The following is a 25,908-nucleotide window of genomic DNA, read 5'->3' as shown; positions in this document are numbered from 1 at the left end:
ATCTAAAGTTAAGCACAACATATGTGTATGCAAGTTTATAGATACTTATCTTTTTCCTCTAAGACAATTACTTTTGTTAAGAGACAATTACTTTAATAGACTATAGTCCAGATACAATCAATCAAATTTGCTATTCTCTAAAAATATCCAAGGTAACAGTAGTCAATTTATAGCAGTCCTTTCTCTGTGCAGGCAAAATACAAAGGTTCTTAAAATTTTCCATCCAAGCCTCATTACAGTCCAGCTAGGGAGTGGCAATAGGATGAAAGCCAAGGAATTTCCAGAAATCTTGAAGTGCTACTAAGTCACTGACGCAGTGCCCTGACTATTTGCTTTATGAAAGATGCAGGGCCATTCTGCCCCTAATGAGCAGATATTTTCAATGCATCCCAAAAAAAGTAAAAAATTCTTGCCTGCTTACAGTGGGGAAAGAAAAAGGATACTTACTTCCCCATTTAGGAAAAAAAACACAAGCTTTTAGCACTCCTTGACCTCAGTCTCTGGAAAAGACTATTTTAGTTACCACATTTTCTAAGTCCCTTCCTCAATTCAAGTAATTCTTTATTCAGATTATATTTGGTTTACAGTTTAAAAGATTAATGTGACTATTGATGTGAAAATATCCTAAAAAACATTAGGAGGTGTATAAAATCTGGAGACCAGTTCTGTGGCAGAATATCTCCCAAAACAGGTTTAATGGAATACACAGGGGTGAAGCTCTAATGAATCCTGAACTTCATTAGCTACCACAGAAGTTCTAATGGTTTACATACAGGCACGTAAGAATGGACATTGTAGATTTCCTTGGGGTGATTTCCTGGATGTCAAAGTGGCAAGATCACATGCTTCAACATAGTTTTGAGAATTTGTATTTGGTTGTAAAGGCATAATTTACTGCTCTATTCTGTCTCCTTCAAAACCCTCAAAGAACTTGTGTGAACCCTGAATTTATCCCTTAGCTTGTTCTCTTGATCTCCTTGGACTTCAACTGCTACTTTCTGGATTTTAAGGTAACACTATTAAAAAAAAAAAAAAAAAAACAAACCCAAACAAAACCAAAAAACCCAAACAAATCAATCTATAACTCGAGTGGAGAGCATGGGTAGATAATCCAGCTATGTCTTTGTGGTTTTTTCTGCTGTAATACAACAAAATAAAAAAGCATGTATAAAGAAGAGAATAATACAGGACAGACCTTCACACTGGAAATAATACAATAGCTCTTCCTGTGGATGTGAAAAATCCATTGTTTCTATGCCATGTTCTGAAAAATAATGTTAAAATGGCTAGGCTTATGGTTGTCTGAATAAAAATAAATGCTGCAAACATGCCACTGTCTCCTTAGTCTAGGTTCCTAGCAGTCAGAGGTGCTATCCCATAAAATGCTTGGGATAACAGATTATTTAATCTGACAGACAAGTCACTACTCATCTTCAGATGTAAATCTCAAACCTGGTACAGTGTACTAAATTGCAAAAACTAGTTGAAAAGACTTTTAAATGGGGATAGGCTTGGAAACTTTCCTGTCTGTCTCTTTATACCTCTTTATACCTCTGTGGATGCAGAATCAAAACAAAATCTAAACATTATACTTCTTATCTGTGTATTTGAAGTGTGAATATATATATATATATATATATATATATATATTTATTTATTTATTTATTTTTATTTATATATATCCTATATTCCACTTTTCTGAAGTGCTTATCCTTTTTACAAAATACCTTGTTTGTGAGACACAATGCAAAACTACCCCTATTTTAGGTCAGGAAATTCTCTAGAACAATAGAAACCGATCCAGCCTTCAAGAATCCTGTGGACCAAAAGGAAGTCTTCTGATACATCCCAGAAGAAGACCATATACTGACTAATTACTCATCAGTAACATCACCAGTATCACCCTTCCCTCTTTTCTTGTACTTTCCACATATTTAGTGGATTGTCATTTGAACTGATGAATTAAAATTCCTCACTTTTTTTATCCCTCCTCTGTTGTACTGCTCTGGGGAATGGTTTATCCCTCCCCAGAGACCCCTTTAGATGCGACCTGTTAGTTTGACCCTTCCTTCCTTTGCTGAATCAATTGGCTGGGAACCAAGTAGCCCTTCCTGTACTGAGCCTAGATAAGGCTCTGTCCCTTTCTGGTTCTCTCTCTTTCCCCCTTTCTCCTATGGAATAAACATCTTGGACCACATCGGGGGTTGGAGCCTCTTTTGGAATCTTTGCCCAGCTCCTGATACACTTTCCCCCAAGGCCTTGCAGATCTGGGCTGGCCTGGTAACTTCAGGGGGCTGCGGGGGGTAGGTGTATCACTCCTCCTGTCTTCTTTTCTAAGGGGGTTTTCCACTTTGGACACTGTAGTTCTCTTCCAACAAACATAGCTGCCTCATTCCAAATCTAGGAAAATGCAGATGTCAGGACATTGTTTCTTGAATGTGAAGTGATTGTTTCAGTGCTCTCTCAGCTCCTTTGAATGGGAGCTGAAAACCTGACCCATTTAGACAGGCAGAGTTACAATCATACACAAAATCAAAAAAAAACCAAAAAAAACCACCTTTGTATTTTCAATTATCTGAACGCTAAGGACCAATCCAAAATCCCTAAAATTTTGTTATAAATGTCATTGCACATAAAATTTGCTGGATCTAAAAGCATGAAAGAGGGCAGTCAGACATTTCATTGTCAATGTGGAAAAAATAAAGGTTGAATAAATTACTTTCATAGCTGTCTTCCAAGCCCTTGGCTCAGAAGCAAAGTTGGAAACAGATTTCTGCCTCTTGCTGACGGTGGAGATAATTGCTACAGCAGGCTCTAGCTGCTTCAAGTATTCTTATTTTCTTTTTGGTGGAATTAACGTGGTATTCCTTCTTTTAGGAAATTTTAACACAGAAATTTCAGCTAGGCACATTGTCAATTACTCCCATCCTCTGTTAGAGACTGACTAAATACCAGAGGGTAGAAATTACATACTTGCTGAAGGAAACACTTCAAACAAGCACCTCCCCGGGCTATTCTAGTGATATTTGCTTCTTCTGGATACAACACCCTTGACAGATGTGATTACTTAGAATTGACAGCTTTCTCTTAATTTGTCAGAAGCTCCACAAAACACAAGTAGGACATTCTGCAATAACTGTAGCATCATTCAAATCAGTTTTGTAACTTTATTAGCTGTGCATGGTGCATTGTGTGAGTGTGCTTCAGGATTAATCATCATTATCAGGACAGAAATATGCAGACAATAAATAATGCAAAGTGTGTTTTCTAGAATTAATATTGAGATGATCTTCCACGTTAATCTTCCAACAAAAAATTCCCATTTCTGGCGAACAATCACTAAAGATTGTGTGCTCAACAGATTCTTCAGCTATCATGTATCACCTAGCATTAATCTCTGAGCAAGCTGCCTTTACAGCAATACAGTTAATAGAGATGAAGCAGATAGCTGCCCAGGGGGACTGCACCATCACCCAGGTTACGTAGCTTAGACTGTGGCACCTTCTAGACATGAAGTTTATGCTGCCAACAGGCCAAATTTGTTTAGCAAGAACCTCTTTAATTGTTGTTGGCTGCATGTCCTGACAGTGTTCCTGTTGCCACCTGTGTTCTGGCCCTGTTGATTCTTCTTTCTGTGCCAAAGCCGGGGTTGCTGCCTCTGGACCCTAAGACATGGTAAGGAAGAAGTGTAACAATATATCTTAGGGTTCTTCCTTCCTGGGCAGGGATTGTGGAAAACTACTCCACTACAAGTCCTACAGAACAACTTTTCCTTTGCCTGACCTTGGATAAGGGGTGAAATTTCTCAACACAGCTGTACCAAGAACCAAGGTTTGTTTTAATCAAGCAGTAGCTATCTAGCAGATGCGACAACGCAGAGCACCATGGCATAGGACTTCTGCCTTTGTCACTCCTTTGTCTTGAACATGTCTGTCACAATCCTGAGGGTGCTCCTCCTAGTGTGATATTGCCAAGGGCAAAGAAAGAAGGTGTGATTTTTTTTCCACTTTTCTTCCCTAGACAGAGCTATGTTTTCCTCAGCCATAGGCCACAGACTCTCTTTGTTCTCACAGAACTTCAGGCTGTGAGCTTGGTGGCTTTGAAAGGCAGTGAAAATATCATCAAGCTGGAGACACCTAAGACTGGAGAGAAAGCGTGTCATACAGTGAGTGGACACAAGTCTCTGCTTGTAGTGCTACCCCACCTACCTGGCCATTGATAACATATTTTTAAGTGTCACCTGTGAGACAGTAATCCTGCATTTTCCTAGAATATCTGATATCTATGGATCCAAACACATTTATCTTGATTGTCACAGCAAATAAAATGTCAGTGTGAGAAGCTAAGTTATTTTGTTAAAATGCTTATTTTATGAAGCCTGTGGCTTTGAACAGCTGCATAGCAAAGCATGCAGACCACACAAGCATCTTTGGACAATCAACTGCCCCTAGGAAAGTTACCAGAGAAGAGGTACCTGCTTGGCTCCTTCCTAAAATGAAACCAGACCACCATGAACACCAGATTCCAAGCAGGTACACATAGCTCCTAGGTATGAATTCCAAATTCATAAAATAATAATGGAGCTTGTATCTCAGCTGCTGGCTTTTTGGTTGTTTTCCTTCTCAATCTTCTTCAGAGGATTTAATCAAGTTGATGTTTCTTGGCACTATGTTCTCCATGTTTTGAATCATTAGGAGACAGCAAGTCTTCTGCTACCACAGGAATATGATCTCACGTGGAAAAGAAATACAGCAGGTAATAAAATACCATGGATTGCATTTGAATCACCATAACCATTATTATTAGGCCAATGCAGCCATCCCAATCAAAACTGGGACAGACATTTTTGGGGAGAGACTATTTAAAATTTCAGGCAATGGCCATGAAACCAACAATTCTTTTGTGGGAGCTGCCTGGTATACCTTCCAGCAGTCAGACATTATGCTGTCACAAAATATATGCTGTTCCTTTCCAAGTTTTATCTTCTTGTTTGGGTGTCATAGTGATCCTTCCATGAGTTTTCTTGTCAAGAACTGAAGGAAAGACTCTTTTTTGGCATCAGGAAACTAATCAGTCAAGATCATTGTTATGGTGGAAGTAAGCCAACTTTTATCTCAAGACATTTATATCTCAGTTGAAGATCCAAACACTTGCTCCATGCAACCTTCTGAACACAGAGGAAAGATGCGTGCTGTTTGACCTCCAGGATACAACTCTACATCTGTCATGGCATCATAGGAGATGGGGGAGATAAAAGCCATCACAGGATAGGCTGTTATCCTCCAGGTACATCATGTAATTTACCAGTGACCACAATATTCAATGTAGTAGCAGCACATTTATATAAAAGCCATTATTTGTGTACTCCTACTAGGACACTAGCAAGCAGAGATTTTCTACTAAAGCCCTGTATGACATATTATGCATGCTCAGTCTAGTGCAGAAATCAGTCTTTAGGAGATATTAATATACTCATAACTAGTTTTTGCATATACTCAGTGAGTCCAGTGAAGAGCTGCAAAGATAATTAAGATAGTGGAGCACCTGCCATACAAGGAGAAGTTGAGTTTTCTGGACTGCTTAGTCTTGAGAAAAGGCTAAGCCCCAATGTGTATAAGTACCTAAAAGAAAGGTGTGAAACACAAACTCAGATTCTTAGTGGTATCCTCTGATAGACATGAAAAAGTACATTTGATTTATGCATAATTTTCATTTATCTGTTTTTAAACAGAGTGTGAACAAACACTAGAACAGGTTATCCAGAGAGGTTGTAGAGTTTCTAACCTTAGAGATATACAAAATGAAATTGAGCACAGGTTCTTTCCACTGATTCTGTGAAGTAAGAAAATTCCTTGGAGATGTATGTATCTGCTAAAATTATCAGGTAAAATCCATCTAGGGCTGTGACAGACATCAACCTGCTGAAAATCCCCAAATCCCCCTGCCAGACTTACTGCTTCTAATTTTCCTCAGCAGAAGGTGTTCAGAGATACTAAAAATGAAAAGCTACTTGCTCTCACTAGAGCTGGAGTTTGACACCCATAGTGTTCATATACAGAGCTCACTTTTCCCCTTTGCTCCAGAACTCTGCATATCTTCTACTTCATAGCCAGGCGGGAAAACTATGTTCTGTTAGTATAAAAAGGTAAGGAGGCTGAAGACACAGATACACCACACAGTTACTAGTAGTAGAATTTGTAAACACTGCAATATGTGTATGGACTGCACATTGAGACAATGTCTTTTTTACTTGGTTAACCTCTGTTTCTTGAGTAAAAATTTTAAGGAAGAAAAGCTGAAGATCTGAAAGGAGATTGAAACAAATCTCTTCTTCATCAGTCTGAATTCTAGCTCTCATCAATTGATCATAAAGGTAAGGTGATTTTTAACACACTTGTTTTACTCAGTGTTTCTTGCTCATCAGTAGTAAAGTAGCTCTATGTGAACCTTTCTCCACTAACAAACCTTACTATTTGTATAGACAAGGGAAATGAAGGTAGTTTCTAGGCCATCATTGAAAGAGATTTAAAATGTCCCCCTTAAAAAAAGTCCCCTTTTTTTTCCATACTGTTTCAATTGCTATACTAATTACTAGCAGAGAACTGTGAGATGAAGTGGACTTAGCAGGTACAGAAGTGATGCACACATAAGCTTCCTTTTTCTTGTTTTGGATTACAAAAAGTCAAGGTAGCTTTCTAAGCATCCATTGTCAAAAAGGGCAATGCCTCCTCAACATATGCTCAAAATAAATGGACAGTCCTAAGAGTAAAGGGAAAGTAAAACAAGTCTCTGTAGACATAAGGTAACCTGTCACCCAACTCAGAGAAGCAAAGCATTATGCTGTTACTCAAAGGATGGTGGTAATGATACCATTCAGTTCTGTCAGCACCACTCCTTTCTGAAATAATCCCAAGAGAAACACCTATTATACAACACAACACCCTTGCTTTTAGTAGTTTGTTGTTTCTTTTGTCAAGACACTGAATAGCCCACCTAGACTGGCAGTCTCATGCTTTATAAATACAAGTTTATTCTTCTTAGGAGATGACAATTTAAAATGGTTCTTAAAATACTGTACATGAAAGATATAAAGACTTCTGTTACAAAGTTGCAGCCATAGTATTAGCTTTTAAAATGACTTAGGCACAAAGTAGATTAGCAGCACAAATGCTTAATTTACATATCCTTCCCTGTCCCTGCCCCAACATCCATTGTCAGCTGTGAGTTGAGAGATCACACTTCCAAAAATTAATAAATGTAATTTTTTCTTTCGCCAACAGAGTGTATATTTTTAACTCACAAAACTTTCATTTGTAAGAGTCAGAATCTGTTGTTTGAGGTAATTCTTGAATTACCTCAGCTTACCAGGGAATGGTAGTGGCACCAGCAGTACAGCCCAACTTCATGGTTCATTGAATGGCAGCAAGAAGTCAGATCCACTACAGGCTTTTCTAGCTACCTGCTAAATACATGTAGTTTCTCGGTCTTTTCTTCCCCCCAAAGCTGCCAATTACTGGTTTGTGATGCAGGATCCCATTTAAGGCATTATAAACCAAAGCAACTAAATTCAATTAATGCATTTTCATAATGAGGTGAAAAGAGAAGAAGTCGCAGGACTAAATACAATAGTTCAGATGAAAGCTGTTGATTAAGAGACAGTTAAAAAGCAACTCTTAAAAATCTTGTTACTATTGAGAAATCAAGCACCTAAAGCTCACAGCTGCTAGTGAAGCTAACTTTTCCCACCACCACCTTTAACAACATCCACTTTAGAGCTGCTGGTCTCTGAATTTTGTGCTTTTTCACTCCTTCTTTGGTCGACCTTTGAAGGTATTCATGATATCAAGGTTTCCAAAGTATTGTAATACGAGAGCACCTGCTTTCACTGGTAGGAAGCTGTAAGGTAGGGACATGGAAGAAGATAAAAAGGAACAAACATCAGAAGAGTTGTGCAGCTTTATCACAGAATTAGTTTAACCTGGCTAATACTGGCAAAGGCAGTATACTCTTTAGAATATAGACCCACTGGTCTTCCCAAAATATCCTTTACACTCATTTGGCAGCCTGAGTTACAGATAGATCAGTATTCCAACATGGCTTGCAAGAGAGTCAAAAGTGCCCAAATACTAGAGCAAGACACCAGATGGGTTTACAGTTGAACTCAGTGATCTTAGAGGTCTTTTCCAACCAATAATTCTCTGACATGCAGTTATGGAGAAGCAGGCTGTCTCTACAGCCCCTGCTAAAACTGCACCCATGGAGTCAGAAAGGCACAGTTAGACATTTCTGTCATTGTTATGTAGCCCAAGGGTAGACTGAACCCATAGAAACAAACAAACAAACAAAACCCTTCAAAAAATGTGCATAACTTAATGAAAATTCAAACCAGTAAGCAGAAGCCTCTTTTGTACTTTAAGCATCCCCAGACAGAAAAGAGAGAGGGAAAAAGAAACATAACTTACCTTCTCAAAAAATATAAAACATAAGCTATGCGTGGTATAAACAACATTTCTTGGTTCTGACGAACAGCACTGATTATTCTCTCAGCCACATACTCTGGATCCAGAATAGGAAGCACATGTGGCCACCTGAAAAAGAAAATATTTATTGCTCTAATGTGAATTGCTTTGGATTCACATTTTCTTAAGTCTAAATTCTACAGTTATTCAACTAAATAAATAAATAAATGCCACAAGTCCTATGAACAATAGAATCTTCATTATGTTAGAGTGAGTGAACATTGTTATTTTCCCTCTGTATGACTTCTCATAAGACAAAACCAGAGATCTCATATTAAGACACATCAGACTTTCATTTGGCTCCTAGACTTTGTCATTATACATGCATACTGAGCAAAGCTATGCCATCAATTTCAGGAGGAGAATGGGGGCTTAGAAACCAGAGAGGACAAGTGGAGCATTTGGCTTCTGCAGAGGCCAGGACGGCAGTTATGTTTCACATTTCAGCTTAAATGAATACTAAAGTACTTAGGCCTTTTGAGTTGCCCAGTCACTGGATAGCACTGTTAACACCCATCTGAAGCTTTAAAAATAATACAAGCAAAAAAAAGCCTGGCACATGATTTTCGTAAAGGAAATAGGGATTTATAACATACTAAAAATGCAACTTTCATAAAAACCTCACAAGAATTTACTTACTTGGATTTAACACCATCAAACATTCCCGTGTTTATGACGAAAGGACACACAATTGTGGTTTTAACACCAGTCTTTCTCAGAGCTCTCATCTCCATATCAATTGACTCTGCAAAACCAACTGCTGCAAATTTACTTGCACAGTAATCTGTAATACAAAACGTTAATTGCAGTTAAATATTTAAATTTACAAATTAAACTTTACTGTCCAGTACTAAACCACTTCACATCAGAATAGGAATAGTTTTCAGGATTAGGTTAAAATTTGCTTTTGATCTGATTAATTCCTTTTCTTTCCTCCCCTAAATCAACTGTTGTTCTAGACTGGCAGACAGAGTTTCTCATGACATCCCTGCTAGCACCTTTCCACTCTCTAATGAGCAATGGTAAATGAAATTATTTTTCATACAATTTTTTTTCTTTAAATCCATGTACTCCCTCACTATGCTTCAAACTCACATTTTCAAGACTCTCTAATGTGATTTCAACTTAAAATTCAGTTTGTACTTATGATCACTCTCTTGGAGCTAGATTTCTTTTACTGCTATATCACCTTATTTCATATTCCTCCCTCTTTGCATACATAGTCCAGAAATGTCTTCTGAGCTTCTTCTAAATCTAAAGTGATCTCTTTCCTATCAGAAACCTGCAAGTAAATTTTAACAACATTGAGTAAAAACAGAACCCAATATTGAGGTTCTCAGCTTCCGAAGTTCTATATGGCTTCTAGATCCTTCTGCCTGGGCAGAAAAACCTGTTTCACAGCACTGCTGAGCTTCTGAAAAACACGTTGTAAAGAAATCGTCTGTTTAAAGTCAGCTGTTTTGAAAGTCTGACTACTTGCTTAAACTATACAGAAAGATCCAGAATTTCAAAATAAGTTAGGTTTTTTTTTCCCCCATGGATATTGATTGCAGAGTTTAAAATCAAACTAATTACTTAGTTAATATTGGCTTTAATACACTTTAATACATTACCTGACATCTTACTGGTTCCACACAGTCCTGCACAGCTTGCTATGCTAACCAAGTGTCCATGGTTAGCGGCAACCATTGCTGGGAGGAAGGCTTTGTAAGTCTGCAAAGTAAATCAGAGTTGCAATGTGACATTTTACTAAGTAAGCTACATGTCATTTTTTTGAAGGTGTTTGTTGGTTTTAGAGTTTAATAAGCTTCTTCCCTTCCATTATATGGAAATGATGTGTGTAAGTGTGTGAAGCTTTTTTTTTTTGAATTTTATTAAAACTATTTAAATGGGGAGTTCCCACCCCACCAGCACTACCAAAGACAGATGGTAACCTGATGAAAGCTAAATATATAGCTTAATCTAGTAATGAAATTTCTTTCAAATGAGAATTAACTGTTCACTGCAAATTTTGTGTAATGGCAAAGATTTAATGAATTTAATAGAAGGAAAACATGAAATAAAAATCTTTGGGATTAAATTTATTTCTAAATAAACTGAAACATGATTGAATAGTCTCTTCACAATTCTTTATGATAGAAACACCATATAGGTGACCTGCCTTCACTGAAAGGAAGAAAAAGCACACCATATTACTCATTCTGGACAAAAGCTCTCTCATTATTATGATGATTATTAGAACATGTGGTGTTTCTTACTGAAGTTACCACAGCCACAGAACAACTAGAACACTAACAGAATAGAAGAACTGAAGTAGAATTGAACACTTCTCTGTTACTAGGGGCAGCAGCTATTAAGGTAAGCCTGCTCCATATCAGTTAATAATGAGACTACAACTTATGACTAGCCTCGGAATTTAGCAGATGGTAGACTTCAGTTCTTAAGAGAATTTCTAAATGTGAAGTACTTCCACCTGCCTACACTAGAAATTCCCAAAGGATCCATTCTTCCACATTTTTTTTAATTTTACAGACTCCAGATCAAAGTAAATAATTTCTTGTATCATTTCTGAGTTCTATATCCCTGCATGTTTTCCTCAATTCCAAAAGGCAAAATTAGCATTGAAAACATGTTAAAAGGATGTCTCAGTATGTATATGCAAAATACAGGCATTACCCAGAAGTGTGCCATTATGTTCACTTCCATGGTTTTTTCTACAAGTGAATCAGGAGAATCAAGAAATCTCTTCCCAATTACAATACCAGCATTGTTGATTAGGATGCTGACATCGCCAACTTCTTTTTTAACCTAAAACAAAAGGCATCAAGAGAATGTGCTATAAGTACAAAACAGTCATTTCAAGGATTATATATGAAAACTTAACAAAGAGAAATATTACACATTTAAATAAATTGAAATTATGCGTGTTAAGGATCCAAACACCTCAGGTTCTTGCAGTCTCACCTGATGCCTTTTTAAAGGCGAGCTCTCAAATAGATTTTCTTCAGATTTGTGGAGCCTAACAGTTCCACACAAACTTCTGCTTTCAGCACCTCTGTTTCTGAGGACAAATGTTTCAGTTAAGTCTTTAATGCAGAGAGCTTAACTAATACAACAAGTATCTTTCTACAGTAAACACATCTTAAAACTAAAGAGCAATTCTGGATTAGAATCTGGTATGCCCTACCCCAGAAATTAAGTTGGCTAAAAATTTCTGTAATTAATTATTCTGTAATTAAAAATTCTGTATTAAATGTATAGGTATAAACCTATAAATTTAATTCAGTAAGAGGAAGTATAGTTTTCATTTTAGCTCCACACTGAGAACCTTCATGAACAGACTCATTTGAGAGAACAACTGCAGGCCAGCTGATTGCAAGATATTGTGTCAGCTCTCCAAAGGAGAATGAAAATATTTAATATAGAATTTGAAATACAAGTCATTGATCTGAGCTATATGGGAAAATGAAATGGGTAATACAGTGAAGAATTAAAGAATAATTTATCACTTATCCCTTATTCTAGCTTAACTTCCTCGTATTCCTTAAACTTGCTCTAATCTTGTCTATTTTTTAAACTAAGCTTTAGGAATTGGGTACTTCTGGAACAGACACATTGGAAAAGAATTTTAAGCTATAGGTATTAATAACCAAAAGGCTGTCCTTCATCCTGTTGGTACAGGAAAGAAACAATGACCTGATACATGCAGACCCTTTGGGTTTTCTTCCTACAAAAGCAACTTTTCCATGCTGTCTCTGGGTGGCTGATGAAACATATATTAAAGATCCACACACATTTCATTTTGGCTTTAAGACAGTTTTATTGGGAGCAAAATTTTCAAACACATACTGCTCTGCCAGCATAAATTTAGTTCAGAATAGTCTTGCAAAACTCAGCATAAAGCTGAATCACCAGAAAAGGAAAAAGGACCTGGAACCATGCTGTCATATCTTCCAAAGGCTGATGCTGAACACTAAGACCAAAGTCTAATACACTGCATGAATTAAACAGTGGCACCAAGCACCACCTAACACTAAAGTCTTTTTGAACTGGTGAGATTGGATGATTCTACATCATCAGCAGGACATGACACTTCTGAAATAATGGTAGTAAGGTGTTTTCTTCTGTGCAGATCAGCATGATCTGATGAATCTGAAAATTGCTGAACTGCTGACAGAAGGTTTTAAGTGAGGGACCACACACTGGACCCTACTGCAACTTCTTTGTTCCTGTCTTTGTTCCTGCAAGCTCTCTCATCCTAAACCCAGGTCACACAGATATGTTCTCTTTTTCAAATTTTGCCAGCATGACTCAGCCACTGCTTTTCTCCATAGCCCTCAATTCAAGTCCTCAAACCTAAAGGTTAATTTTCATCTGCTTCATTCCAGTATCCTTCCTATAACATTCTTCCTCTAGCTCTTGCAGTTCAGCAAGAAGTACAGCTACAGGCCTATGGAGAGACATGCAACTTCTCTGCAAGGACAGCAGATGTCCAGCTCAGCTGGTGTAACAGCTACAAGGGGGACCAAGGCTTATCAGCATTACTGGAATACAAAACCAATAGCACCAGCCTCTAAGAAGCTGCAATTCATGCACAAGCTTCACATATCAGAAAGCCTGCCATTTTTGAACAGATAGAAGAAGACAGAAGGCTAGAGCTTCTTAAAGAGCACCAAAACGTTATTTCAACCAAAAGATGTTCCTGAAGACAGCAGAACTTTTTGTTAAAAAAAAAATCCCCAGGCAAGACTCACTGTGAAGATCTCTTAGTTCAACAGTTAAGTTTAGCAAATTTTAAGTGAATGAGAACAGGTTCTTAGACTTGAAACTGTTTAACAATTTTAGTTTTTGGCAATACCGCTCGTCTGCCCAAAATATCTAACTACATGCTATGTTTACAAAGCTCTTCAGAAATGAAAGAAAGAAATATTTAAGACATCAAGATACATTCACTAATTTAGATAAAATAAGTCTGCCAAAATCTCTTTACAGCAATGGAATTATTTGAAAATTTCCTAAGCAGTTAATCCTTTTTACAATGTATGGTCTTTTGGTAAAAGGCTGCCAGAACGTGAAATACTGCTTTAGCTTCAATAAATTGATTTTCCGCACTTCACGATTAAGTGCCTGCTCAGTAATTGAATGAATGAATGAATGAGCAGCTACCCAGTTAAAATGAGCTACTGAAAAAGAGAGCCAGCTCTTTTTATTTTTTAAGGAATAGAGATACACAAGTCAACTCCAAAAACCAGAATTCTTGAAATAGATAGGAAGTGCAAGTATTCAGAATGAATTAACTTTAATCTCTTGCTTTGAATCCACTAAAAAACTTACTCATGCATCTTACACCCATGCTTGCACTCAGTTTAGAATAATGTCAAAGCCACAAATGATACTTTACCTGGTCAGCTACTCTGTAGATTTCCTGTCTTTTGCTACAGTCGCAGACATAAGAGTGTACTCTTCCTGCTCCACTTTCTCTGGCCAGTCTAACTGTGCCATTGAGTCCCTCTTGATTAATATCCCAGAGGACCACCGTGGCTCCAAGGTTGGCAAACTTCACCGCTAAGAGTCTTCCAATGCCACTTCCTGCTCCTGTTATTAATACAATTTCACCACTAACATTCTTCTTCCGTCCAGGAACAACCAAGAACACCAGTGACTCCAGTGAGTAGTAAACAAGAAGTACAATGAATTGTAATGTTTCCAGGAAGAAGTTCATCTTCAGGCTATTTCTTCAGATACCTGAAAAAACCCCAAAACATTTACCAGATAGGGTAAACCATAGAGAAAACGCAAACATCAACATTGCAAAAACATTTTCCGATACATTCTAAATATTTTCTCTACCCTGCTTTTGAATATTGTTTCAAAGAAATATATAGGCTTACACCTGCATACCTAATCCATTTGTCCTGCTTCTGTCTCACCTTCAGGTTGCTTCCACTTTCCTCCAGGATGCAGTATACAATTCATTTACCATTCAGAAGAAACAGGAAACACCTGCTCTTATCTGCTTTAGAAATTCCCCATCCCTCATGCCATGGCTTTCATTCTCTGCTCGGACAGAATGTGCACAAAAATCTAAAATAAATACATACTACTACAAATAAAAATCTGCCCATGGAGCATCTTAAACAGAAATGCATGACAATTACAAATCAAATCTTGTAGTTTGATCAAAGAACTTTAGTATTCACAAACTATTACTATATGTCAGGAAAAAATCTGCTTTTAGGGCCACAATGTTTTTTGCTTTGTAGGCAGTGCTTGTCACTATGAAATCATATGCAGAACAAGTCACAGCCCCAATTGTGCCAAAAAAAACATGAGCATAAGGAGCTTCAAAAGACAATATGCTTATAAATCTGCAAAGCACACTAGGTAAATACCTGTCTGTTACTACTGACTTTCCTGCTACCTGTACTATTATTGCTGAGGAGAGCCTGCTTTTGCAGTTGAACACAATTGAGAATGCACTGCAAAGCTGTTGAGTTTCTTCTCTTCACCTCTCTGCATTAAGCAAATGCCATAGGCTTGAATCATACCATCTCAGGTATGTGTTTAAGCTCACAATCTGTACACATCCCAGTAATGCTGACACCAAGCAGGCCTTTAAGTCCTTGGAGGAATGTTATTTTCCAGTATACAAAAGCTGTGCAAAAAAATTAATCCTTGGTTAAAACAGGTTCTAATCTTTGAATAACAACATTATGAAGAAATAATATCTTCTTTCTCAGCTAAAGGTGGAGCACTCTGGCACCTATACCTCAACCTTCAGCACTTTTAGATATTTAGCACCTTTAGCAACATTTAGACATAGCCAGCCTGATTACATCTCTTAGTTAACTTTGCTATCTATGTGTATAGGTAATCATGTTTGACAAGTGCCAGGAGATAAGTAACTTAGGTTTCTGCTACTCTGAGCAAAGTTCATGAAATTTAGTATGTGAACACAAACATGTTACCACAAATCTCAAGTTTTCTACATGGGAAACTAGGCTGGTCCTGAAAAGAAACAGGCCTCTGCTAGAGCAGAGCTAGTTATTTCAGAAAGTTTTCTGGCAGAAATACTGGGACATCTTAAAACTGTTCTGATAACAGAAAAAACATTTGCCACAGACATAGTGGGTAGGAAAATAAGTTATTTCTGGCAAAGTCATGGGGTGAATGCTTCCTATTGAGTACTTTCTATTCTTCATTCTCATTAAAATTCTCACACAAAATGTGTGCAGAGGCAGTAACTCCAGTAAGAAGTGAAACAAGTATCAAAACAGCACTAAAACATTTTTCTAGAGCCAATATTGGTGTTTTCTGTAATAGGCTCTCTTATCTATAGAGATATTACTGTTCTAAGCAAAAATAGAGATGTAAAGGAAAAAATGTTATTAAATTTCATGCACATTAAAAAGTGCAAGTTTCTGGAAGTACAAGTTCTTTGTTGAGTCTAAAACAAGCAACAAGTCTTTAAAATAAATGCAGCTGCTGAATTGCTGCCTTGATTGCACTGATTTAATGCACTTAACATAAAACCTTCCATTTGTATAAAAGGAGACTGGTATCTCTGGCATAGATGAAGACGTTAAAGTTAACCCCTGACAAAAAACAAGTGAGGCAATTGCCTTCAGAGGCAATACACAACTTGACCTAAAGTCAGTTTAAAATTTATGACAGTAATTCTTTAAGTAAATTATTCATATATTAGGCTTGTATAGGTCAGAGCCACATTAGATCTTTCAGAAAAGTAGTTTCACTTTCTGAAGTAGAGTTGTTTATGCATACAGACCGCAAGAGACTTCCTGTTAGAAGACCAACTCTACATCCTTCAACGAGATGCTTAATTTCCACTGACGCATTTCTCCCCTAACCCAGACTTGACTGGGCCTCCATTCTCACTCAATGTATTAGTATTGCTAATTACACCAGCTACTGCAACCCAGCATATCCACACAGACAATTAAATCTGCCACTCACTCGGTCGATTTTGGCTTGTCAACTAAAGTGAGCAGGGATGTACTTAGAAGTGAATTAACCAAGGGGCCCTTTGGCACATATATAATCTCAAATCACTTCTGATGCCTTGTATTGTTTTTTAGTATGCCTATATCCACACAGACATAAGTGTGGAGGGCTTTTATGCGGTAGAGAAGTATCAGACATTCCACAATGTTTTATCAGAGAGATTTCAAGTGCAGATAAGTTGGCCAGCAAAGGCTTGTTGGCACGTGTGCCAGCGCTCACCGCCGACGGGCTCCTGCAGACCTCAACAGGGTCTTAAAGACGATCACTGCTCACGAATCACCAGGGCAGGATTGAGGCTGGCACACCACCCTCGCTAGTCGAAGGACTAAAGGTTGATCACGCAATCACCGGAGCAGCATTTGGCAAACATCATTTTTTTCTCACTGAACCGGGAGAGCTGCAATCCCACAAAAGTACAGCAGTCCCGTAGCTAAGGCTGCCCAAACGCAGCAGTGAATTCCTCAGGCCCCGGGGATGCCGGATGGCACAGCAAGCCTACCAACCCCATCAGCACCATAAGAACCCCACACGCAGCGTTCGGCTGCAGTGACCAGCTCACCGCCCCCTCGGGCCGCCTCCCCAGGACGCGCCGCTGCCCCGCAGCGCCCGGCTGACCGCGGCCCTCGAGCCGCCTACCGAGCGCCGCACACCGGTCCCGTCCCGCGGAGCCCGCCCGGCACCCGCCCCGGCACCGGGCTACCTTCGCCTGCCGGCCTGAAGGACAGCCAGAGCACCTCCGCCTCCGCCGCAGCGCAGCGGCTCTGCGGCAGGCGGGCGCGAAGGTAGCGGGGAGCACAGCGGGGCGGAGCCAGGCTGCCCTGCCTTCCGCGGGCAGCCCTGCCTTCCGCGGGCAGCCCTGCCTTCCCCGGGCTGCCCTGCCTTCCTCGGGCAGCCCTGCCCGCCGCGGGCAGCCCTGCCCTCCCCGGGCAGCCCGCCCGGCCGCGGCGCTGAGCGGATGCCCGGGGCTGGACCGGCGTCCGCTCCGCAGCGGCAGAACGCGGGGGGCTGGGGCTGCCGCGGCGCTGTCCGCGCTCCGCCCGGGGCTGCCGGCCGCTAGGATGGGATTCCGGCCCGGCACGGAGCTGTGGGGTCCTCCCCGGGAAGGAGAGCTGCGGCCCCGAGCGGCCGCGAGGATGTTTATCCTCCGTGGGCTCTTCGCTGAGGCCGGAGCAGGGTCAAAAGCTCAAGGGACGAAGTAGTTTGGTGGGCGGAGGCCCTCGGGACAACGCCCCAGCTCCTCCGCGCTTGCCTGGGGTTTGTTCGTGTTGTTGTTTGTTGAGGTTGTGGATTTTTTGTGTTTTAAGAAAGGTATTTATACACATGAGGTGGTTATCACTCCGTGCTGAGACTTGCTCCTAAAGGCATGGTTGATGTCACCTGGCCTGTGTGAAGCCAGGCTGCATGGAAGTGGTTTAACCGGGTTGAGTGTGACCATTTCAGGGTGGGGTCCTTTTGAGGGAATGAATGATACTTCAGTTTAAAAAATGAGTTCTGACTGTACCCAGATTAGAGCATTTGGTTTCCTAATTCAGTGAAATGCTCTTCGTTTACTGCTGTATATACACGAGTCCCTTAGGGCAGCATTGTTTTGGAGGTTTTTTTTTAACCATATGCTCATCCTTAGGCAGCAGAACTCTGAACTGTAAGTTGCTGAACATTTACAACTTCAAGGTAAGTTTGTATGATGAGACAATGCTTAGTCCCACCAGGAAAAATATGACTGAAGGCATTTGCTTGGCAAATTATTATTGATTGTTAATATACCTACTTTCCAGTATTATTGTATTAAAGCAATATATTTAGAAGGCTAATGATAGTCAAACAGTGACATTGGCTTCTGCTTTCTTTTTAGAAGTTTCTTTTAGAAGTGGCTCACTTACAAGAAAGTGTTAAAAAACCACCCCAGTTAATTAATTTTAAAAAGGTTTAAATATGAGCTTTCCATTAGTACTTAGAAATAGTATTTAACATTGAGAGTGACCTTAGGATTGGAGTTGGAGGCTAGAAGATGGGAGACACATCCCCTTCCCCTCATATGAAGATTTCAGGCATGTAAGAAACTTGCTGAAACAAAATTCACTAGATAGCTTCACTTTACCAGAAAGACTAAAGACACTTCACATTATAAAAGACTAAAACTAGTTTGTAGAGAAACTATTTCAAGACTGTCACATTAGCATCTTTCAGAGTCTTGTGTCAAAGAAGACACTAATGGAATCATTACTCTTGATTCTAGTCTAGAATTGGAACTATGAAAATTTGTATCAGATGAGGGTATCTCCCTCTTGCCACGTTACTTCTGGACTGATTTTTGAGTGCAGTCAGAATTCCAGGAATGTAGAACTGGGACTGGTGTTGTTTGTTTTGTGTAATGTCCCACTGGATGTCTTCAAAGGAACCCAAGGTCATTCAAGTCATAAGAACACGTCTGAGGAACTTTTTAAGTGCTGTCCCTTCTGCGTGTCTATAGTACTTGGCTGTGTAAGTGTACTGCTAGTCTGTAGCATTTTTTACTGAGGGCTGTATTGTATTTTGGCCTACCTTAACTTCAAGAAAGCACTTGGCATCTGTTGTTGGGTAGATATTGGCGCCTCTGCTAGAACAGTCTATCCAGTAGCACATTAGAGTGCTGTTTATGCTTCATGTGAATCTGTGGTAGATGTTTTATTACATTCACCTGGTGACTTCACCATCACTTAATCTTGATTATAGATGTGTCACAAGAAGCATGGATAAAGCAAATAAGCTGGATAAATGCAATTGCATAGTGATTAGAATAGTCATCCTCTCACTTTAGAGTAAAAACCAAAACAAGAATATCTTGTCATGCTGTTGGAGCCATATTCTCTTAAAAGCTCTCGTATTACTTCTTTTTCTTCTATCAGAACACTCAAAATGCATTGATATTAAAGCATCAGTTTGTACCCCAGCTGTTGAAGTGGAATAGTGTGATATCATTGTAAACAGTCTGATCTTTCTACTTCCTTTGAATGCTTACTCTATAAAGAATTATATTCTTTAAATGACCTTATTGCGCTCTTCAACATATTCATGAGGGGAAGTGGAGGGGCAGAGGGGCAGGTACTGATCTCTTCACTCTCATCAGTATTCAAGGAAACAGCATGAACCGAGTCAGGAGAGTTTTAGGTTGGATCTCAGGAAAAGATTTTTTACTCAGATAGTGGCTGAACATGGGAACAGGTTCCCCAGGGGAGTGGTCACGGCACCAAGCTCAAGAAGTGTTTGGACAATGCTCTCAGGCACATGGTGTGACTTTTGAGGTGTCCTGTGCAGGGCCTGTCCTGTGTTGGACTTAATGATCCTGATGGGTCCCTTCCAACTCAGTGTATTCTATAATTCTATGGTTAAGTTTTCATTGGCATTATCAGCTGCTTTAGCAATTGTAGGTATGCCACTGCAATTGCAGCCTACACAAACTTGTCCTTAGTCACACACTGCAACTTCTAGGAGAGGGGTGGGTCTTCATAGAAACCCTAGTGCCTTGCTCATAGAAGGCATAAGTGTCCTGTGTTGCCTCTGAAGGAAACAGGGCAAAGACCACTTAGCCAGTGTTCCTCAAAATTAACTTTTCCTTTCTTATTCCTGCAGAAGAAGAACAGCTGGGGCAAAGGAGATTCCAGTCAAGAGGAAAGATTATCATCCTGAACATAGATTACTAAGTGATAGTCTGAATTTTCATTTACTATGTGCATTTCCTTTGAGTGATTTTTACTATCTAATGGAGGTTTATGGAATTCTAGTTCCCAGTATTAGCAGATTTGAAAACACAGGAATTGAAAAAGGGACCAACTGTTACCCACTGCTGCCCTATTCATTTCATCTGGGAAAAGTGCCAAGTCCTGTTTTGTGAGGGGGTGAGATGTGCTGCATTAACATCTGTTCAAAGTATTTACAAACTACACAGCAAATATAACCAGCAGCTTTGGTGTTTCTCAAACATTAGGAGAGGGACAAATTCTCATTAAAACAGGAATATGCCAGCAATAAGTATCACAATGACTTAGCCACTGGATGCTCAGATCATATAGTTCAGTGCCTGTTAAGATGTGTTTCCAATGTCAGGACCTCATAGATTTTTTTTTAATTCCCCAAGCATTTTTGGCAGTGAACCTCATCAGAACAAGAAAATGTGTTGATATGGGCCAGCTCTGTGATGAAATTTATCATATGTTTACACAGAGCAGAGGATTGTGTGGCAATAGGAGTGAAAGCTTGCAAAGCATGACTACTTAATTGGGGTTCCCATGCCATAAGAAAGTGTGTTATGGGTGCTCTTGCCTCTAACCATGGCAACAGGTAGTATTATACACAGGGGTGTGTGAAATTATGTTTTTACCTATGCAGAAATGCCTATTAAATCAGCCTAGTAATCAGGCAGCATTGGCTGACCTCTCATCTCCAGAGTTAACCCACTTTATTCACAACAGTTAGATGAATGAAAAAAAAAAGGTGCATTCTATTGTGATGCAGAAATGTTACAGCATATGCTCAAATATTAAATATTATGTGTCCAAGAGCTGTTAAAAATCAGCTTTGTTTAGCAGCATATGTTTTCTGATCCTGCACTAGGATTTTATTTGCCAATGCATAAGCTGTAAATTTATGCACAATGAGCACAGGTAGTCTGTTGGCTGCTACAATCAGCTGCAAAGAGACTGCTGCTGGGTAGCTGTTTGCTCAGAGCTTTTGCATGGTCATCTATGTGCCTATGGTATGTTCTTATTAGCATAATTACTTACTAGAGTACCTGCGTGTACTGGAGGAGGAAGTGTCCCACAAGAGGGTTTTTTTTTCTTCTTTCTTCATGAAAAAAAAATAAAATTGTGAATAGTTACTGGAGGAGTCTGGACTAAAACATCAGGAGATGTTGAAAAAAAGAGGTAATTCATAATTCTCACTGAATAAAGAGAGTGAGGCAGTTTCCTACCACTTGGGACTTGGAGACACAGTAGGGAAGCAAAACCAGCAAAAAAGGGTTTGAGGTCTGAGAAACGACACAGCAAGGCTGATACCCAGTTAACAGAAAGAAAAGTTAGCAACGTTTTAATTTATTAATTGAAAATATAGGAAAACAGTGGGTTGGAGAGTGTGTTCTAGTACAGGAGTAAGTATGGATTGGAGGAGAACACAGAATAGAAACAGCAAGGTATAACCAAAGAACTAATTTTAACCTCTGTGTGCTGGAGGGAAGATTCCAAGAGGGGCAGTCATGAATATCTCATCTGGGTTTGCATATCTGTACCCTGATGGAAAGCCAGGGCAGCCTTACATGCAGGTAGGGGCTAGAAGTGAAGAAAATGATAGGGAGGAGAAGGAAATGAATAATGGCTCTGTGCCAGACCACATCTTCATTTCTCTGCTTTTCCTTCTTTTCAAATTCTGTTGCTTTTTGTATTGTTTTAGATGTTAAACAGTCTGGGGAGAGTGAGGTGCAGAGTTTTAATGCACTCTGTAATGTGTGGCCACTAATTCTCTGAGTGTTCAGCTTCATTCCATACCTGTATCACTGTAAGCTACCATGAAAAAAAAAAAAAATTGCTCCTTTGCTCCTCTGTTACGTTGTTATTTATAGGCCTAAAGGATATGGGGGTTTCCAGCTGTGCACTATACTTTCTAGGGTATCAGCTGATGTGATTATTAAATATTAGGATTTTTGCCTGTTCTCATGTAAGTGCCTCTCAATAAGACAGAAAGCACCCTCTGTTCCTCAGTAAAACTTTGTGAGTGCCAGAATATACTTGCCATGTCTTGTGATGCTGTGTATTTCTCAAAAGCTGAGATAATGCTGCTAATGTCTGTGAAGAAAATAAAGGCCGATACATTCTTCTGCATTGTTGGCCTGTAAATTGGAAAAAAAATGCTGTGAAAGGAAAAATTTATATTTTTATACTAACTTTTATGTCCATTATATCATACTTAGCTACCAGCTGCAATGACATTAACCCTCATGTCTCTGCTACATGCAAAATCACAGCACTGTTTTGCTTCTGGATTTTAACTTGACCTTTTCTCTACCATTTCTAAGTTACTAGGTCTTTAGCTACAGAGGAAATTCACACATAAGTATGTTGGTGAAATTATTTTCTCAGAGAACATATAAATTCATGAACGTTGAGCATGAAGTATTTACATTTACAGGAGTGTACTGACTTGGGCAATGTTTAACTGTGCTCCCCTGGTTACTTCAAAAGAGTTACTTCAAACTTGCTGCCTTAGGAGTGATCAGCTCATTTCTCAGGGACCAGAGATTAAATTACTTCTGCTTTGCCAGGTTTCATTCAAACTTAAATATCACTCTCCCTCATCTGCAAATCTGGATTTCTATGGTACACTTAATAGTCCACTTAAATATTAAGTTGAACAACTCCCCAGAATAAGCTAAGAGTGTTCAGGCCTGATTTCCACACGGTGGTTCTAGACATGCCTCAGTGCTACACATTTGTGCTGCATGGTACACGTGACACAACATGTAGTGCAAACTGCTGTTTTCTTCATGTAAAATTCTGATCTAAACTAGAGACATGATTTGTATTCAGGGCTTTGAGGTCTTGAGTACTACTTAAGTCTATTGATCTATGCAGTACTCTGTAGGTTAGAAAGTTAGAGAGTGTAAGAAAAAAGACATTTGAAATCCTAAAGCAGATGGAAAAATCCTGTCCAGCTCTTTTAGTCACACTTCTCAACCCCTTTTTAAGTCGTACTACATTTTGTTGTATTTATTACTATATTTACACTTTGAGGATTTTGTTACATCCATTTGCCTACACTTGTTTGAAATGCATCCAATGCATTTGTTTACATCCATTTGCCTACACTTGTTTGAAATGCATCCAATGCATTTGTTACAACAGTTTATTGTAGGGAAAATGTATTATCTTTGAGTATTATATATGCAAGATTCTTATTTTAAAATTCTCTGTTGTCCCATGTCAGCTCTGATTGTAATATCTGTAGTAGCTGGCTATTGATGGATTAAACTGAGCATCATGTTTATTGGTGGCAAAAGGCCAATACATGTGATGCCACAGCAGCACAAAGTGGTATGATGAAAAATTCTCAAGGAAGTTTGTGAAGAAATTAAACCTGTCCAGGAGATCTTTGCTCTCAGCTAATCTGAGGAAAAGAACTTATCACTAGATTTGTAGTCATTTATTTTTCACTGTATTTTATACTAGAAATTGAGAAATTAAAACTTTTTTACACAGCTGACTTTGAATAGCTATGGGAGATTTTGATTTTGTGATTTTTTTTTTTCCCCCCAAGACATCACTTGCTAAGTGTGGAACCTCACCCACAGAAATCCTATGAAATCATCTCAATATTACAGAGACAGAACTTTTTGCTCCATTTTTGTTCCATTTGAATGCAGTGTATTAGCTGAGTACTTACAGTGTCACTTATCATATATCTAAATATTAAATAGGTCCCTTACATTTTCTGAAAGGTCTGTATTTCTCACTATTGCTCACTTAATTTCTGAAATATTTTTCTGTTCTAGACTTGAAATCTGTAACCTGTTAATTCCATAGCTGAAAGCCAAAGAAAGCCATTTTTAAAAAGCTTTACTGTTGCCCATTTAATTTTCTGTGGTTAAAGGAGAGTTCCACCAATGTTATCTTCCTCAGCCTCCTTCCTGTTCCCTGAAAATTACACTTGGAGAAAACAAGACCACAAGACCACCTACTTTTAGACAGGATTTTGTTTCAAAATATGTTAGGCTGAAAATTTCTTGCTTTTTAAACCCAAATCAGTGGTCTCTAAAGAAGGGAAAGAGTTTGGAAAACATGGGAAAGTATATCAGAAAAACAAGTAAAGTGACGTAATAGTTTTTCAGGGAAGAAAGGATAAGGAAATATAAAGCAATAATCACACCACAATGAATCCATCATGTAGCCACATCTTCCATGCTAAGTGTGAACTAATTCCCCTGCTTTCTACTCTCATCTCAGAAAAGATCTAGAACAACTTGGAAGGTATACTAAAGAGTGAACAGACTCTCACAGTGTGCAATAGCTTTTGCCTAAGAGAAATTTTAGCAGCTTGGAAGAATTGAGAGGGGAAGGTATGACAGAGGAATATAATGTCTCAAATGGTGTGGATGAACTGAATGCTTATTTTTGTCTCACAATGCTTATTGTTTCTCACAATAAGCAAGTAGGTGTTAACAAGTGACTGGTATCCTCAAGGTGTAAATGAAAGGAAAGAAACTGCCCTCTCCCTTCCCTTTCTCTTAGTACTGGAAAGCAGACTGATTTTCATGGTGAAAATTGTAATTATTTTATGCAGGTTGATTATAAAACGAATACATACACAAGAAAAAGTGTATTAAAACCCAGTGTTCTTAGTGATTGCCTACTAGAAGTCTGAATTTCAGAGATCCAACAGTCTTTTATGTATGTAGGTAATAAGTACTGGACACTTTGCAAAGTGATTGTGGAAAACAGTCTTATTGCTCAGAGCAGTAGTTTAAAGAAATAAGTGTTTCATTTTAGAAAGCTAAATTACACAGCTGATCGGACACAACCCATACCTATACAGTACTGGCAGCAAGATTGTTCATTGCAGAAGAACAGCCATACTGTGTTAGTCAAAACATCTATTTAACCTTGCATTTTACTCCTCATGCAGCCGGCAGCACGTACTTAGGCAAACAATGTAAGAACAGGGAAAGCAAACAAGTGCTCTTTCAGTGCATGTGGACACATTCAGTCAGGGACTTCCTAAGCCACAGAAAACAGTTTTACGTTTCATGTTCCCGATGGATACACGGAGAAAATATAATTGACATACTTGTGCATTACAGCAGCTTCTGAATAATTGTGGAAATGTTGCTTTTCTGCCTTTTGATCTCTAGATAATGTCTGTGAACCTTCCCATAGGAAAAAGACCTTTTGTATGTAAGGTGCATGTTTTTGGTTTGTACATGTTAGTATATCAAGCCCTATAATTAAAGTCTTGTAGTTTTATCTCACTACCTGTCCTTGTAGGTATTAGTGAATAGGCACATAACATTTATATTGTGCAATTAGAAGAACTATTACTTACTGAAGGTATCACCGAATTGGTAAACAATGTATATCTGCCTACCTGTTGCATTTTAAGCTGTGATCCATGGATTGTTTAATCTGTGGATCATGCTCAACATATGACAACAGTAACTAAAACTCTTCTCACTGGACTTAAATTTGCTGTATGGGGAGATGTGGCTCCATTGGAAAATTTCTAAACATCTGAAAACTGAGATTAAAAAATATATTAGGAAGGGAAGGTCAGTAAGGAAGGTGGGAAAAAGCTTTCCATCATGTTCAACAAAAACCTCAATTATTTTTTTATTGATAGGTCACCA

At 38.9% G+C, this 25,908-nt stretch overlaps 1 protein-coding gene across 2 annotated transcripts; it reads right to left on the bottom strand.

Moving 5' to 3' along the window:
• Positions 1–7,688: 7,688 nt before the first annotated feature.
• LOC110484757 (epidermal retinol dehydrogenase 2) lies at positions 7,689–17,349 on the bottom strand. 2 transcript variants are annotated; one of them, XM_021555676.2, is made up of 7 exons: positions 17,242–17,349; positions 13,921–14,264; positions 11,196–11,327; positions 10,133–10,232; positions 9,159–9,303; positions 8,463–8,588; positions 7,689–7,896 (listed from the first exon to the last, which is right to left on the bottom strand). In XM_021555676.2, exons 2-7 carry the CDS (start codon positions 14,239–14,241, stop codon positions 7,803–7,805), a joined length of 918 nt encoding a protein of 305 aa, XP_021411351.2. In that variant the 5' UTR covers positions 14,242–14,264; positions 17,242–17,349; the 3' UTR covers positions 7,689–7,802. The 2 variants fall into 2 exon arrangements, with proteins under 2 accessions (XP_021411351.2, XP_021411352.2); XM_021555677.3 differs by having other exon boundaries at positions 17,178–17,280.
• Positions 17,350–25,908: the final 8,559 nt, after the last annotated feature.

This window comes from Lonchura striata, chromosome 1 (assembly GCF_046129695.1).
Source record: "Lonchura striata isolate bLonStr1 chromosome 1, bLonStr1.mat, whole genome shotgun sequence".
Lineage (NCBI taxonomy): Eukaryota > Metazoa > Chordata > Aves > Passeriformes > Estrildidae > Lonchura > Lonchura striata.
Note: the sequence above shows the minus strand (reverse complement) of the source record. Positions and strands in the feature narration are given on the sequence as shown.